Source organism: Hemitrygon akajei, chromosome 3 (assembly GCF_048418815.1).
Source record: "Hemitrygon akajei chromosome 3, sHemAka1.3, whole genome shotgun sequence".
In the NCBI taxonomy this organism is placed as follows: Eukaryota; Metazoa; Chordata; class Chondrichthyes; order Myliobatiformes; family Dasyatidae; genus Hemitrygon; species Hemitrygon akajei.
In genome coordinates, this window is record NC_133126.1 from 50,265,970 (window position 1) to 50,281,516 (window position 15,547).

The 15,547-nt window shown below is 37.3% G+C and overlaps 1 protein-coding gene and 1 long non-coding RNA gene across 5 annotated transcripts in view; one reads left to right on the forward strand and one right to left on the reverse strand.

Annotated features, from left to right (window-relative positions):
* LOC140724972 (uncharacterized) overlaps window positions 1-14,143 on the forward strand; it is a 79,251-nt gene extending 65,108 nt beyond the window's left edge. The window contains exon 4 of the long non-coding RNA XR_012098229.1: window positions 13,872-14,143. This is a non-coding gene — a long non-coding RNA (uncharacterized lncRNA). The remainder of the gene's footprint in view (window positions 1-13,871) is intronic.
* Window positions 1-15,547, reverse strand: part of txndc16 (thioredoxin domain containing 16) — a 115,064-nt gene that overhangs the window by 72,540 nt on the left and 26,977 nt on the right. For all 4 annotated transcript variants that reach the window (XM_073039841.1, XM_073039842.1, XM_073039844.1 and 1 more), the window contains 5 exons: window positions 13,585-13,741; window positions 12,428-12,594; window positions 11,879-11,939; window positions 9,727-9,856; window positions 3,353-3,499 (listed from right to left, as the gene is read on the reverse strand). In XM_073039841.1, coding sequence (XP_072895942.1) covers window positions 3,353-3,499; window positions 9,727-9,856; window positions 11,879-11,939; window positions 12,428-12,594; window positions 13,585-13,741 — 662 coding nt within the window. The remainder of the gene's footprint in view (window positions 1-3,352; window positions 3,500-9,726; window positions 9,857-11,878; window positions 11,940-12,427; window positions 12,595-13,584; window positions 13,742-15,547) is intronic.

Sequence of the window (15,547 nt, forward strand, 5' to 3'; positions counted from 1 at the left end):
TTTCAATCTTTGCTTTGAATGAACCATAAAATCTTCACAGCTCATGTACAGTTCACCAATTTATGAGTCAACGGATCCCAGCAGACGGTAAGCATGTGGTGTACAGTGCAATTTTGTAATGGTTTGCAGGTTTTTGCTACAGCTTTTTGTTTCCAGTATTGGCTCCTACTGTAAAGTCCTGTTAGTAGGTTTCCAGCAGATACAGATGAGGAGTATATAATGACTTCAAACATACAAATCAGAGGGCCTCTTTCTGCAGAGATTTAATATGCATCAGTCGTCCTACTGTTGGATACACAAGAAGGGATATGTTCCTGTCGTATGATATTTCAATGTATCTCTGAGGTTCAACCTTATGGCTCTAAGAAGTAAAGGCAGAGCCTAATATACCAGCAAATCAGAGACCAGCTGTACTATCCAGATGGAGGTTAATTACAGCATTAAAATTTATCATGTTCCAGCTGGATTGAGGTGAAGGGGCACAATAGGGAAATGGGAAAAAAAACATTATCCAGAAAAGCATTCTTTTAATTGTTATTCAACGCTGATACTGAATAGTAAATGTGCGGCATTCGGTTGCACATCATTCTTATGTGGCTGAGGAAATGCTTAATAGGTGAAGAATGAATTTGGAAAATAATAAAATTATTCAAAAACTTATGTTGTACTGTATTTATAGAAGTCCAATAAACATCAAATGATGGCCAATGATTGACAATGTAGTTCACTGTGAGTGTACAGAGGTCATAAGAGGCCTGCTTCTTTCATTGTTTACTTCTAGGGATTAAGCCAACTGCAGCCGGGGTAATATTACACTCCGTGCCTCAATAATCACCACCCAGGGCACTTTCTGTTTCTACAGAACTCCAGGCTAGGGAGAAAAAGAGTAACCTTTGACTGAAGAGGATTAAGGAGTTATGAAATGCAGATGCTTGTGGATTAGTACAGCTACAAACAATCAGGGTGAGACCATAGCCAGAAGAAAGAAAAGGGTACAGGGAGGGAAAGAGACAAGGAGAGGCATGCAAGTTTCTTCAACACATTAACCCTAAACAAACAGGCAGCAGGGACTGAGTGTCATTAGCTTAATTAGTACTGCGGCCTGTCCTCTGCTATACAAACAAGATGAAGAGTTTGACTCAACACACCACAATCTCATTCTTGACAAAACTGGTACAGATGTTGATTTTTGTAGGTGGAAAAAGAACACTAATTCTAAGTGAATCTTATCTATGCATGGAGCCAAAAGAGATAAGGGAGATCTTAAATGGATATTTTGCATCTGTGTTTACTCAGGAGATGGACGCAGAGTCTATTAAACTAAGGCAAAACAGCCCTGAGGTCATAGAGCATATACGAATTGCAGAGGAGATGCTCGCTATCTTGAGGCAAACGAGGATGGATAAATCCCCAAGGCCTGACAAGGTGTCTTGTTGGATCTCGTGGGAGGTTGGTGCAGAAATTGCAGGGGTCCAGGCGGAGGTATTTAAAATGTCCTTAGCCACAGGTGAGGTGTTGGAGGATTGGAAGCCCAGTGCCTATAAAAATAATACTCCCCCCACCCGGAAGTTTTCATATTTTATTGTTTTACAACATTGAATCACAGTGGATTTAACTTTGCTTTTTTGACACTGATCAACAGAAAAAGACTCTTTCATGTCAAAGTGAAAACAGATCTCTACAAAGTGATCTAAATTAATTACAAATATAAAAATATTGATCACATAAGCATTCAACCCCCCCCCCTTAATATGACACACCAAATCATCACTGGTGCAGCCAACTGGTTTTAGAAGTCACATAATTAGTTAAGTGGAGATCACCATGTGCAGTCAGGGTGTTTCAATTTCTGTCCCTTAGTGCTCTTTTGACTCTATTCTTCTCCAAGAGCTTTCATGAAAAATGGAAGAACTGCAGTATAGTTTTTCTCCATAGAAGCCAAATTAAAAAATAATTAACTTTTTAATTTCTCTCAAATTAGTGATAATAAACTCTTCCCAATATATTCTTTGCTTTATAAAATGTATGATGTTCCCAAATTATCAATGTTAATTGTCACAAGTGATAATGATAATATCTTAAGGTGTTAGTTCATCGTAATTTTGTACTTGACATTTTGAATAAATAGCTACTGCAACTAAAACCAATCTTATTAGAATTCACTATAAATAACACATTTTTAAATGACATGTGTATTTTGTCTGGTACTGTGACTAAGTTGAACACAACTTTAAGTATTAAAATATACTTCAAATGCAGAAAATACCCAAGATATGTAGAACCCAAGATTTCAATTTTATCTAAAATATATAAATATTTTGTCACACATTGAGTCCTATCACCCCAAATAAATGTAGTCACTGTGTCAGAGTAAACATTACTTGGCAATTAAAGGGATATTTTACGAGTCCATTGGAATGAAAATTGGTGGATTTCAATGTATCCTAATTATGCCAAATATCAAAGCAGATCATCAATGCTAAATAGCCTGACAGATCAGCACAAAACACTGTAGCCCTGTAACATCCTCTCCAGGCTGGTGGTTCACAATCAGCTAATGGTTCACTGATAACCATTTCATTAATCATTGCATAGCGTTGTATGTGATGCAAGAGATAGTGTTGTCATGCTTCAGTGTACTTTCAGTGAAAGTGACCAATGAATGATTCAATCAGACTTACTCCAAAGAGTCTCCTTTGCAAATAACATAAAATAATGACCGATGTTCCAAAAAGTACCAAATCCACTTGGTGAACTTAGTGAATGGTGGAGGACCAGAAGGCCTTCTGCTGCTCCTTTTAATGAAAACCTACCACATTACTGGTGGTCTACCAAGCCGTGAGTGAAATAATCCATTTCCATGGAAGAAACTAGACAACTGCAATCCAGCCAAATTAATGAGGTTGGGAAAAATCCATCAGAATGGGAAAACATGAAAGCACGTTAGTTTAAAGTTGCTTTGAAAGAGTGGGAGCAGTGATAAAGGGAATATTTTTCACATGGTGGAAACAGAACTGCCAAAGTGAAAAGCCGTTGGCTACGTCATTTAGCTAATGGATTAATAAGAAGCATTGGGGAGAGAGACAGAGACAGAACAAATGAAATTATAAATGCTGTGAAGTACAATTTATGGGAAATGTATGCTGTATCAATTAGTTAAGTGGAAAGAAGAAAATCTTACTTAGAAAGAATTCAAATATATTAACCTATTCCCTAGTTCAGCTGAAGCTTTTACGCCTATATCTTCTCATTCCCTTTTGCAATCTTCAGTATTTAGCCAAAAATCCTGCTACCTCATCTTTTTATAATAGAATTCTGCTTCTACATGTATGTACTTACATCAATTACTTACAAGCAGTATAGAAGAGAACCACGACATGGGGAGTTGCTGACAAACTTTGAGGAAAACTTCTGTCTGTTAGTGCTGGAATTAAGTCCACATCAAGCTCTCTCCATCCATTTCTGTATATAGCTTCTGCTACTTCGTCATCTTGAATAACTGAAGGGTGGAAAAATAATCATTGGCTCCATCAGAGGCATACTGGAAACAAAATACCTCCATGAGTTAAATGGCACCATCTAATGTTCTGAAATAACAACAGAACAGTAATTTAACATCTATCTTGGGTCCACAGTTTATAAAAAGCATCTGTAAGGTTGGTCCTATTTAGAGTAAAACACACTTAGAAGTTATTTCTATCTTCCCCCAACCTCCTACAAACAGAGATGCTCCAGAAGAATGTGATAGGACAGAGTAGCAGGTACTCTGATCTTCTAACCTGAGTTGTAAATTTAATCAACAAAGTCTAACACAGAAGTGGCCTTTCTTTTCAAACCAGAACATTGTATACAAATATTGTATTAAAAATTAATGCTTGAAATCATAGAAAAACTATGACACAGGAGTCCATTCAGCCCTCTTAGTCCTGTCAGTCACAAAATACCTGGCCAAATCTCACCCTCCAACACATAGTCTGCACCCCTCCAGATCTCACATCAAAGGTCTTTTTTCAATATGATGAAGGTTTCTACCTCTACCACTCATTTGGCAATGGATTACAGATAAAATTTTCTAATCCTTGCAAAATCCTCCATCCAGTGTAATCAGCCCCTTCCAAGAGTTCGGTGTCCAGAACGATGTGTCAAATAAACTATGTTGAGTTATTACTTTATGCAGTTTTAGCAAAACTTTTTTGCTCTTTCGTTCTGTACTTGATCAAAATAAAATATCTCACATACAGTTTTAACCACATTATTGATTGATCCTGCTACTTTTGAGGATCTGTGGACGTGTTCTGAGGTCCCTCTGTTCCTAAGCACCATTCGATATCCCCCTTCTCCCATTTATAGTGTGTTCTCTTTCTGATTTGCACATCCCCAAACGCACTGCCTCACCTTTATCTGGATTAAACTCCATTGACACTTTCCTGTCAAATTGTCCAAACTATCCACATCTTCCTACAAGCAAAAGTTCTCCAATTGATTGTCAATTGTTCTTTTTCCTTTACTTCTTTCAACAAACTGTGATATGGTGAAAGAGGAAGATTTAAGAGGTTTAATATGTTTGTGCCTTCCAATATTCCACAGAGGTCCTTCCTAACTACAATATCAGTGCCATTTTTCTCTTTTCTGGCGAGTTACAAAGAATTCATTAAGAACTTTATCCACACCTTCTACCCCTGTACACAAGTTAGCTTATTGGACCCTAGCGGGCTCTATGTTTCCTTTGGTTATCCTCTTTTCTTTTTGTACTCATTTTTGGATTTTCTTTGATTTTACTGCTAGAATTTTTTTCTATACCCTCCCTTTGCTTTCCTATTTTCCTTACTGGATTCATTTTTATACTTTTTCTACTCTTCCAAGCTTCACTACCCAATATAAACTTACTCTTTTTTGATATCTTAACCCTCTACGCACCATGTTATATCAGAGGCTCTAATTCAGCATTCAACATTTTTCTGAACACCATTATCTCCTCCCTAAATGCCTCCTTCTCTGGTCTGACCCTGATTTAACTTCAAGTCATGTTTCAATCCACTTTCAATAAACCAGTAAAATTCACCATAAAAAACGTAAAACCTTTGCTCCAATTTGGACTATTTTGAGTCTGTTATATATCGTCAAAGGAAAGTTCTTCTGTGTGAAGTTTAGGAGCTTTGTGCACTCTATATCATTTATCCTAAATGAATCCCCACTAATAACAGAGTATCCAAATTGAAAGACCCTCTATCATTGTTCCAGTTTTGCACTTTTCAGAAATTTGCTCATCTTCCTCAAATTTGGAGGTCTGCGGTATATTCTTGACAGGGCATTTGCTTGTTTTTAGTTCATTACTTCTATCCATTTGATGCCCTCTCTCCCATCAATGCATCCTTTCTCATTACTACAAGAAATTTCAGAAGCCCAACATTCTCCCTCTTTATTTGGACTCACTCTTTCTCCTTAAACATTCCTGGGAATGTTAAGCTGCCACTCCTGTCCCTATTTTTTCACCATCAGAGACACCTTCAAGAAGCAATGCCTCAAGAAGGCATTGTTCTTTATTAAGAACCTCGTCATCTGGGACATACCCTCATCTCATCAGGAAGAAGGCTGACCACCCACACTCAACAATTTAGAAACAGCTTCTTCCCCCTCTGCATAAATCTCTGACAGGACCTCATTGTTTTTGAACTACTTATTTAATTTGTAATAATTTTATGCCTTTGTATTATACTGTTGCCACAAAACAACAAATTTCTCAGCATTTGAGACAGTGATAATAAATCTGATTCTGAATTCTGTCCTTCTGCAAGCCATGTTTCAGTAATAGATAAAGTATCATTTTGCATCTTTCAGTGCCCCTAGCTCATCTATTTGTTGACTGCAATATTTATTGGGCCCATAATATTAAGCAGCCAGACACCAGTTAGATCTATTTTCTATCCTTTCTTTGCTTTTGCATTCTAATCTCTCTCGCTCATCTTCAGTCTTCCACTTCTGATTTTCCCTACCCGTGAAGAATATTTGTCACCATCCTCTTAAAGTACAATCTATGTAGTCTATATCTTCCTTCGCTACCTTTCAGATCCTGCTTCTCAGTCTCCTTCCTAGCTCCTGAAAATCTGCGTGCAGAATCTCAACTTACATTATTGACGCCTCTGTGAACTATAACCACTGGAATGGTCTGCAACTGCTCAGCTATATCCCTAACTCCGATCTCTAGCAAATGCATCCTCTGTAACTTTTCTCCACCCTCCCTAAATAGCTGAGGCAACCCTGGTACAATTACAGTACCTTGGTTCTGCTTTCATTACCCAGGGTACCCTTTCACCCATCGGTAATCAGTATCTGGTTTATTTCTTCTTGTCTGTTAGTTGTAGCCCAGTCCCTCACTGATTATGTTCTCTTGAACTCAAGTAATCACCACCTGAAATGTGCTATCTAAAAAGTACTCAGCATCACAGATGGAATGCAGCAACCTCAGCTGCAAGCCCTAGAGTTCAAGCTTTTCTCTGACAATTCTTTCTGCAGGATGTCAGAACTCATTAAGTATCAGAATCACACCTTTGGTAGGTGCTTCCAAGAAACTAATTGTAGCTAGCGAGGCAAGGTAAGTCAAGTTTATCTGCATAGCACTTTTCAAACACAAGGCAGTTCAAATTGCTTTACATCGATCAAGATATGAAAAATCATACATCAAATTTCAGACAATATAAAGAGTGTAAAATCACACAGAAAAATGAAGAAATAAAAGTTACAGTGCAGGAGATTCTAATTAAAAGTTACAACAGAAAGAAAAGTTTTAAGCCTCAATTTGAAAGTTGGGGCAGACTTCAGATCCTCTGGAAGGTTATTCCAGATATGTGGAGCATAGCAACTAAAAGTGGCTTCAGTATATTTAGTTTTGAACCTGGGGACGGTAAGCAACCCCACCCCAGACAGAAATAGGGGACATAGCCTCAAGATTCAGGGGAGTAGATTTAGGACTAAGATGAGGAGGAACTGCTTTTCTCAGAGAGAGGTGAATCTGTGGAATTCTGTGCCCAATGAAGCAGCGGAGGCTACCTCAGTAAGCACATTTAAGACAAAGTTGGATAGATTTTTGCATAGTAGGGGAATTAAGGGTCACAGGGAAAAGGCTACTCCTGCTCTTATTTCTTATGTAGATGACCTGAGAGCTCGGGAAGGTTCATAATGCAGCAAGAGACTGGACATGTACTTTGGCCCTAGACTATTAAGTACTTCATAAACCAGTAGTAATATTTTAAAGTCAATTCTCTAATGGACAGGACGCCAGTGTAGCACTGTGAGAACAGTTTTCTTGGTCTTAAAGAGGACTCTACCAGTAGCATCCTGAATGAGCTGCAGCTGTAGGAGGGATTTTTTTTAAAATTTGAAACCTGTGAAAACGCCATTACAGTAGTCAATAGACAATAGACAATAGGAGCAGAAGTAGACCATTCGGCCCTTCGAGCCTGCACCGCCATTTTGAGATCATGGCTGATCAATTACTATCAATACCCAGTTCCAGTTCATGCCTACTAAAAATATATGCATGGTTGAGTTTGTCTAGATCTTGCTGAGACACAAGCCCTTTAACTCTCGCCATAGTTTTAAGATGGTAGAAGGCAACTTTGTAATTGTCTTAATGTGGCAGTTAAAATTGAAGTCAGAGTCCATCACAACACCAAGGTTTCTGGCTTGGTTTGTGGGCTGTAACAATAAGCATTCTAAGTGAGCACTGACTTCATCTTTCTAGCTACCTAACTATGTAATTGCAACTTGCAGGTAGCTTGTTTCACTTGCACTGTTAAGGTTAATGCTAACAGCAAAACTACTAAATTCCAGAAAGAAATCAATTTGGATATAATAAGTTTGGATGTCATCATTTTAAATTCACTTCTTCCTTGCTCTGGGTAAAAACATTGAGCTAAGGGGCATCACAGGGTAATGAACAGGTTCCATCCATAACGTGATTTTGTCCGTTTGCCAGAAAATACTCAAAAATTACTCGATATGGTGACGATGTCTCCAAAGCATTGTAATGGATGGCATCAAAAGCACATGAGACTAATAAGAATGATTACTTTTAAAAACTATTCATCGAAGGTTTGCACATATATCGAACATTTCAATTTAATAATGCTATGGGAAATTGTTCATTGGTGGGGTATCTGTAAGTCAGGTTTTCGTGACCCAACGATGACCTGTATAATGAAGTAGAAAGATGGCATTGAACATTAACAATATGATTAGCTAGCAAATGTCTTTATACAAAAATGATTCTGATTGTGGTCAATCATGATGTCAAGAGTACCTACAATAAGTTTACCACCATCACCTTCATAAATCGAGGGTGTATTATACCTTCAAATAATCTATTCAAACAACTTACTTCACTAAAAGGAACTTCTACCACCCTGCTGTAATCTATTTAACCACCCGGTGGTTATGCAGTTTCATTAAATTAACTGACATTAAGTATTTCATTTTTTGCAATTAAAAACTGTGTTATTATTAATGTGCCATTATTTTGCTCATAGGGTGCAGAATAAAATATCCGGGAAAAATAGATAAAAACATGCCTTGTGTCATGAAATTGTTCCTTCCATAAAAATGTGTAAATCAACCATTTATGGTGTTCAGCAAGTCAGTTAAACATGACATTCAAATACGTTTATCATCAAAGTATGTATACATTATAGCACCTTGAGATTTGTTTCCTACTAGTCATGAAACAAAGAAAGCCAAAAGAACCCATTAAAAAAAAGACCATCAAACATCCAACTTGCAGAGAGAGAAAACAGGCCATGCAAACAATAAACACAAGCAAATAACATTCTGAACTGAAGTCCATAAAGAGAGACAGTCCCTAGACTCTTAGTTCAGCGCAGAGTGGAGCAGTAAGTTGAACCAGTCTGGCACTTGTCTCGGGCTTCAACGGCAATCTGGCCCAGCGCCTAACTCATCATCCAAACATCGGGTTCAGTCACCTCAATACACTCTGGGGCCTAGAACCCTCTGCCTCGAGTCAGCCTGTACCCAACCTTTCTAATTCGGCCTGGTGCTTAAATCAATTGAACCTCAGGTCTTCCGCACTCCTGGCTTCACCTCGCCTCAGTTCTGCCACATCAAATTGCCTCCAAGTCCAAAGGGAAGTTAGAGATTATCAAGTCACATAACTATAGGGAAGCTACAGAGCCTCCTCTTTCCCAAATGAGATATCCTAAGCTTTTGTATTACAGCTAATAGTAGAGTCTAAATTATTCAACTATGCCCAATTGCTAACTGCAGTAATTGCACATCCACTATTCCAGGATTAAGAGCCGTCTTTCCACAAGTATTTGATCACATCATTTCTATTTACAAGTATTGATCCTAACCCTAACTCAGACTGGGATCTTTTCCAAATCCTGGTTTTAACAACTAACTAATTATCAAGCTCTCTGATATACAGCAAGATAGCCAGAATTTTTTTTCAGATTATGCAACTCAAACTAAAATAAGAAATACACAGCATACAATCCCAAAGAAAACTGTACTCCAATCTCAAAATAATGCTGCAAAAGAAGAAAACTACTCGACCAAAGGATACTGAAATAATAGCTGGAAATGCTTCTCATTAAGTCAAGCAATTAATCTCTTTTATAAATGATTTAAAATATTCTGATAATTTGCCTTCTTTTCTTGAATTTTTTGCCATTGGAGTTTACTAATTTGTGAACTAATTGTACTGCACTATACCTCTGAAATCCACATCTTCACTTTCCTCTTCATCATCTGTTTCAGAAGTTGGCATCGGTTTCCTTTCGCTTTTAACTAGGTCAACAATTTCTTCAACAGATGTCACAACTAAATAGCTGATGGGTGAATCCTAGACAAAAATCAATAAAATACATTAAAATATTTAAAACAATGTAGTCTTTAGCCTTCCATTAGTCAGGAAAGTGATAAAAAGGTATATTATTTGATGAAGGAGGTTTAAGTTTTCATATATGTAACTTTAGCTTTGTTTTGTGAACATGAGATTATAAAATTGTACAGCTAAATCACTGAAAATGTGCTACTTCAATCCAAAACCACACTCAAGTCGAAACAAACCCGAGTACTGAGACCTTGCCGTTTACAGGCCCAACATTACAAGCTGCACAATCATGTTTAAACTGGAATTCTGCAGGCTGTAAATCCTCAGCATTTCCATGAGTTTGATCCTGCTGCTCTTCATATTTGCCAAGAACATATATTGAATACCAGTTGATCACAACGAAAACAACATTCACTTTCCTCATAAATCCAGTATCCTTCACAAATTGCAACAAAAAGCTTGAAACTTACTATTTTGTACATATTACATCCAATTCTAGGCCACTCAAGAATGATAATACAAGTGCTGTTCCACGGCTAGGGAAATCTGAGGCACAATTGATAGCGCTTTCCATTACAAATCAACCATATTATTTTACTATGATCAGTTCAATCAATACCTCAATTCAATTTAGGATATCAATTTCATTTGTAAAAATATCAGTTGGTCCAAACATCATACTGTTCTCCTCAATTTATCAATTATTTTCTTTACTTAAATCTTCTCTCCCTTTCTCCCTTGAAAATACTCCTGATAATGGGTCCTAACCAGACAATACAGTACTGTACCCTGTCTCAGGTCAGCTTAGACCACCACTGTTCCTTTACAGAGAGGAACAAAATGCAAACAAATGTGCTACATTCAGCAACAGATCAGCTACACTATTTAAATATTACCACATTAAAGGTATATCATTTAACTTCTAGCAAGGTACCACATACAGCTTGCTTGTCTGGGTCAGTTCCCCTTTTCCTTTGTGCACCTTACACAGCCCCTGAGTTACTTCAACTGCCTTCAACACAAAGATTGATAGTTTTACTGAGGAATGATATCACTTTATGTAAATCAGAAGTTAGACAATGTATCATTGATCTGAAATAATTCAAACAGTAGCTAATTTGTTGTTGCAATAAACTCCAATAGGGACTGCAAGAAATGTGTCAGCTTGCTGTTTAACATTTCTATCAGCGAGGAAACATTGTTTTCAAAGCGCCAACTGGGAGGAAATTATCGGTTAGACTTGTCCACGTTGCTGAATTTTGACACGTGCAGATAAATAGTGTCAGACAAAATTAGCTCTCTGCATTTCCTATCATTAATCAGAAAAATTCAACAACAAAATGGGTCAGGATTGTGCAAATCAGCTAAGAATACATTTTTAATATGACACAGGCCTCATTAAAGAGCCTCATTACCCAAGATTCCGGTATCTATTAACAGTCATGCAATACTGCCAGTTTACCTATTCGAGGGAATCACTCTCATGTATCTGTTGATCACAAGTAATCAGGCATGTAGTCTAAAATGGTTACTCATCTATTTCTGTAAAGAGGTCTTTACCAAGTTCACACTAGCAGATTTATTTCACTTTTCCACATTAAAGGATTAAAAATTAAAATTTCTTTTTGAATGTGTTTAATTAACCAAAGAAAAATCAATGGCAACTCCTTTCAATGATAATTTTGGCCTAACTAAACCTCTCATGGCTCCTGATTAATAGAGTAGATCAGCATATTAAATGGGGAAAACAAGGCGCAAGGTGAGCAGGTTGTAGAGAATAAGATCTAATCGATTGCAAGTTGTACAGAGGGGTCAAGAGTGTCGCGGGTCTAAAGTCATTAGCAAAACTAAGTTTTAGAGGCAGGAGGCACTGGGGCTACAGGCAAAGACAAACAACAAAAACATTGATGGGGAAAGGGGAAAAGATCCCATGGAGATCAGCAAGGAAATGGAGGGGGGATATAGAACGTGATTTCATACAGCTCAGGATGCAAGCAGTCAACTTTCAAACTACTAATACAAATGTCATACTCCTCCAGCAGATCTGAATCCTACAGTCACATCTTCTGGCACATTAGGCTGGAGCTGGGCCCTGTTGAAGTTGAAAGCAAACAGTATCACTTACTAAAATATATTTTAAAAGAACAGTAAAATTCTTGAATTAAAAACTGTGTTATTAGATTTTGTACTGTTGGTTAAAACTTCCATTTATTCCGATGGCCTAAGCTGCAAATTTAAAAGCTGTCTCTTAATTTCTAATGATAAATATTCTACTTAGATGTTTTAAAAGAGTCACAGAATTGAAGTGATACAGCACACATACAAGTCTTTCAACCTACTGAATCCAGTTCTATACTTTTGGCATGTCTTTCTGTACTAGAGGGGAAGATGTATTGGACTGAAAATATTGCACAACACAGATCAAATCAGACATGGGATTTTAATGAGCCAATTTTCTAAACTTAAGGTAGAAAGTACAGACAAAGGATCCGAATTGCTGCAAAGAACTGTAAGTGTCCTTTTCACTTCCTTCTGTAAAATAATTTGTTTGCTTCTAAATGCATTTTACAGCAAACTTACCTTGGCACTAAAATAACTCCTGCTTTTCCAAGTAGCTGCCAGGCTAGAGATTCTGCAGTTATTCGGTCATGTTCATACGTCTCTCTTTGTGTGAAGAGAAATATAACTGGCATCTTTAATTGTGTATGTACTGTAGAAACTTCCTCTGGTCCGACAGAAGACTCCATCTGAAGAATTAGAGACGGGTAACATGAAAATCAGTATCAGCTTTATTACCACTGGCTTATATGTCATGAAATTTGTTGATTAGCAGCAGCTGTACGGTGTAGAAACATACAATTACTATAAATTACAAAATAAATAAATAGTGCAAAAGTTGTTGTGTTCATGGACCATTCAGGAATTTGATGACAGAGGAGAATTTGTTCCTAAAATGTTGAGTGTGAGTCTTCAGGTTCCTGTGCCTCCTCTGTGACAGAAATTAGAAGAATGAATGTCCCAATGGTGAGGGTCCTTAGTGATGGATGCTGTCTTCCTGAAGATGTCCTTAATGGTGAGGACAGTGTCCATAGTGGAACTCCCTGAGTCTATAGCCCTCTGCAGTTTCTTGCAATCTTTGCTGTGATGCCACCAATCAAAATGTTCTCTGCTGCACATCTATAAAAATTTTCAAGAGTCTTTGGTGAAATACCAGATCTACTCAAACTAGAGCCAAAGTAGAGCCACTGGCATGCCTTCCTAATTGCATCGGACCCAGGAAAAATCCTTCAAAATGTTGAACTTAAGGCTGCTCAGCCTTTCCACTGCCTACCCCTCAATTGAGGACTGGTGTGTGCTCTCCCAACCTCTCCTTCCTGAAGTCCATAATCAATTCCTTGGACTTGTTGATGTTGAGTGCAAGTTTGTTGTTACAACACCTCTCAACCAGCCCAACTACTTAAATCCTGCCATGACGGTTGAGAGTGTGGAACAGGGAGCTAAGCACAATTCTGTGAGGTGTGCCTGTATATTGTATATTGCATTGAGACTTGGAATGTACACTGAAATCCACGTGCTTCTGATCAAGAAATGCACACTATACTTATTCTTCCTTTAGCACAATTAACATTAGGAAATTAAACAATTGTTGTGGATATTGCTTTCAAAACATATCTATATTGGGTTAAAAATTTATTAGAATTCCTCGCTGGTGAATGCAGGTTCAATATTTAGCTCACCACAAGTGGTGCCTCCAGTACTTTGAGGTAGGAATGTATATTCACAGTTGTTAGTGGCTGTTCAAGTAAAGATTTCTTGCATGGCTGAGTTCTATCTTTCACCACTTTGCAATGACAGAACCAAAGTCTTGCTGACAACTTATCTGAATCTTCCAAACTGTAAGTTAAAATTATAGATAAACCATAAATGAGATACAATAAATTGATAACATTTTCAGCATTTCTTGTAACGATTAAATTTACAGAAACCCCGAGAATAAACACAGGCTCTTCTGCTACTTGTACAGGTTAACAGGAACAGCAAAAAGGCTGTGAATTTGAGGACACCCTGACACACCAGCTGACTTCTATTTGAATTCATGGAACTCTATTTAGCAGAAGATGAGACCGGCATGCCCACATTGTCCTGAAGAAAACTTTCAACATAGCAAGATCAGAGTGCATGGGTTTATGGTTAAAATAAGATGACTGCAGATCCATGAAAGAAATGTTTTCAACCAGAGAGTGAATTAAATAATAGATGGGCATTTGATGATTGCCATTGATATAGGACTTGTTTCTATGCTGCACAATGCTTAAATTCTACAAGAATGACACGTGAAAGGACACAGAAACAGGATATTAGGATCAATCAGTCTTTACCAATGTTTCTATTCAAAACTCCTCACAGCCTTTCTCATCCAAATCTCTTCATCATGTGTCCAGCCTCCCCTTAAATGTTTGCTATTACCAACATAATGAGTTCCATACTCTCATCATTCTTTGTGTCAGGAAATTTATGCCAAATTCACTCATGAATAGCTCCACCGTAAACAAAAACATTCTTTTTATAGCTGCTTTATCAAGATTGAGCTCACCCCACAGTCTTCTTTTCTCAAAATAAAGGAGACAGAGTCTATTCATCATTTCTGGATCTATTTAAACTCATGATAATGACATTATTCTTATAAATCTTATCTGCACTTTCTCAAATACCACAATATCCTGCCATAATAAAGCATGGTACTCTTATGTGTGACTAATTCAAGGAAGAATACAATTTGAGCAGCTTGATTTTTCTCCAGATGCACTTGAATTAATATCTAAGTAATACTTCATACGTCATAATGCAAACATCTAATTCTTCCTCCATAAAGCATGGATTCCATTGAATTTGCTATGCCTTAGATTGAAGCACACAGGGTTTTATGAAGGATGGCATGCAGTGCGGAGGATTTTATTCTGGCAGAATAAGTACAGATTTCCATTACTGTAAACGGTCCCATACCCTTTACAAATAGAGGTCAACATTAAGTGGTAACAGAAAATAAATAATTCTTATGAAAAGAGCATATGTTTTGCTTCCATAACAAAGCTATGTCACTTAGATCTATGGTCATTTATTATGTTCTCCATTTCCCATGGTAGATTTAGCATGTGCTTAAAATACAAAACTGTTTGTTTATTTGACTCAAGTCACATATTTATTCCTAGAACAAAGACAATAGCATATTTGCTGTTCTCCTACATTCATCCCAAGAAGATACCGATCAACCTTCTCTTTGAACCACTACAGACGTTATGTAATGGAGCTTCAACATTGATGAACAGCAAAGATGTCTCAAACTTTCAGCCCAATAATGTTATACTTACCCCCTTCTCAATGGCAAAGTTCACAGATCAAGCAATGTCACTATTTGAAAACATCACCTTTTTCCCTCCAGTTAAATAATAAGATTTTTTTCCCGCCAAAACTTTTCAATTGTAGGGCAAAACCAAAACATATGAATTAAAGAGGCATCAGCAGAGTTGCATTTATTACAAAGTGGAGAAACATTCGGGTAAAAACTGGAGAGCTTCTGTTTAGAAATGTAAGCTCTATGAACCATTTTAATTGTAGAAGAGAATGACGAGCACAGAAAGATGATTTATTAACCCGTTAAAGAATTTTATTCCATCTATCATCAGAAATCTGACAAATTAG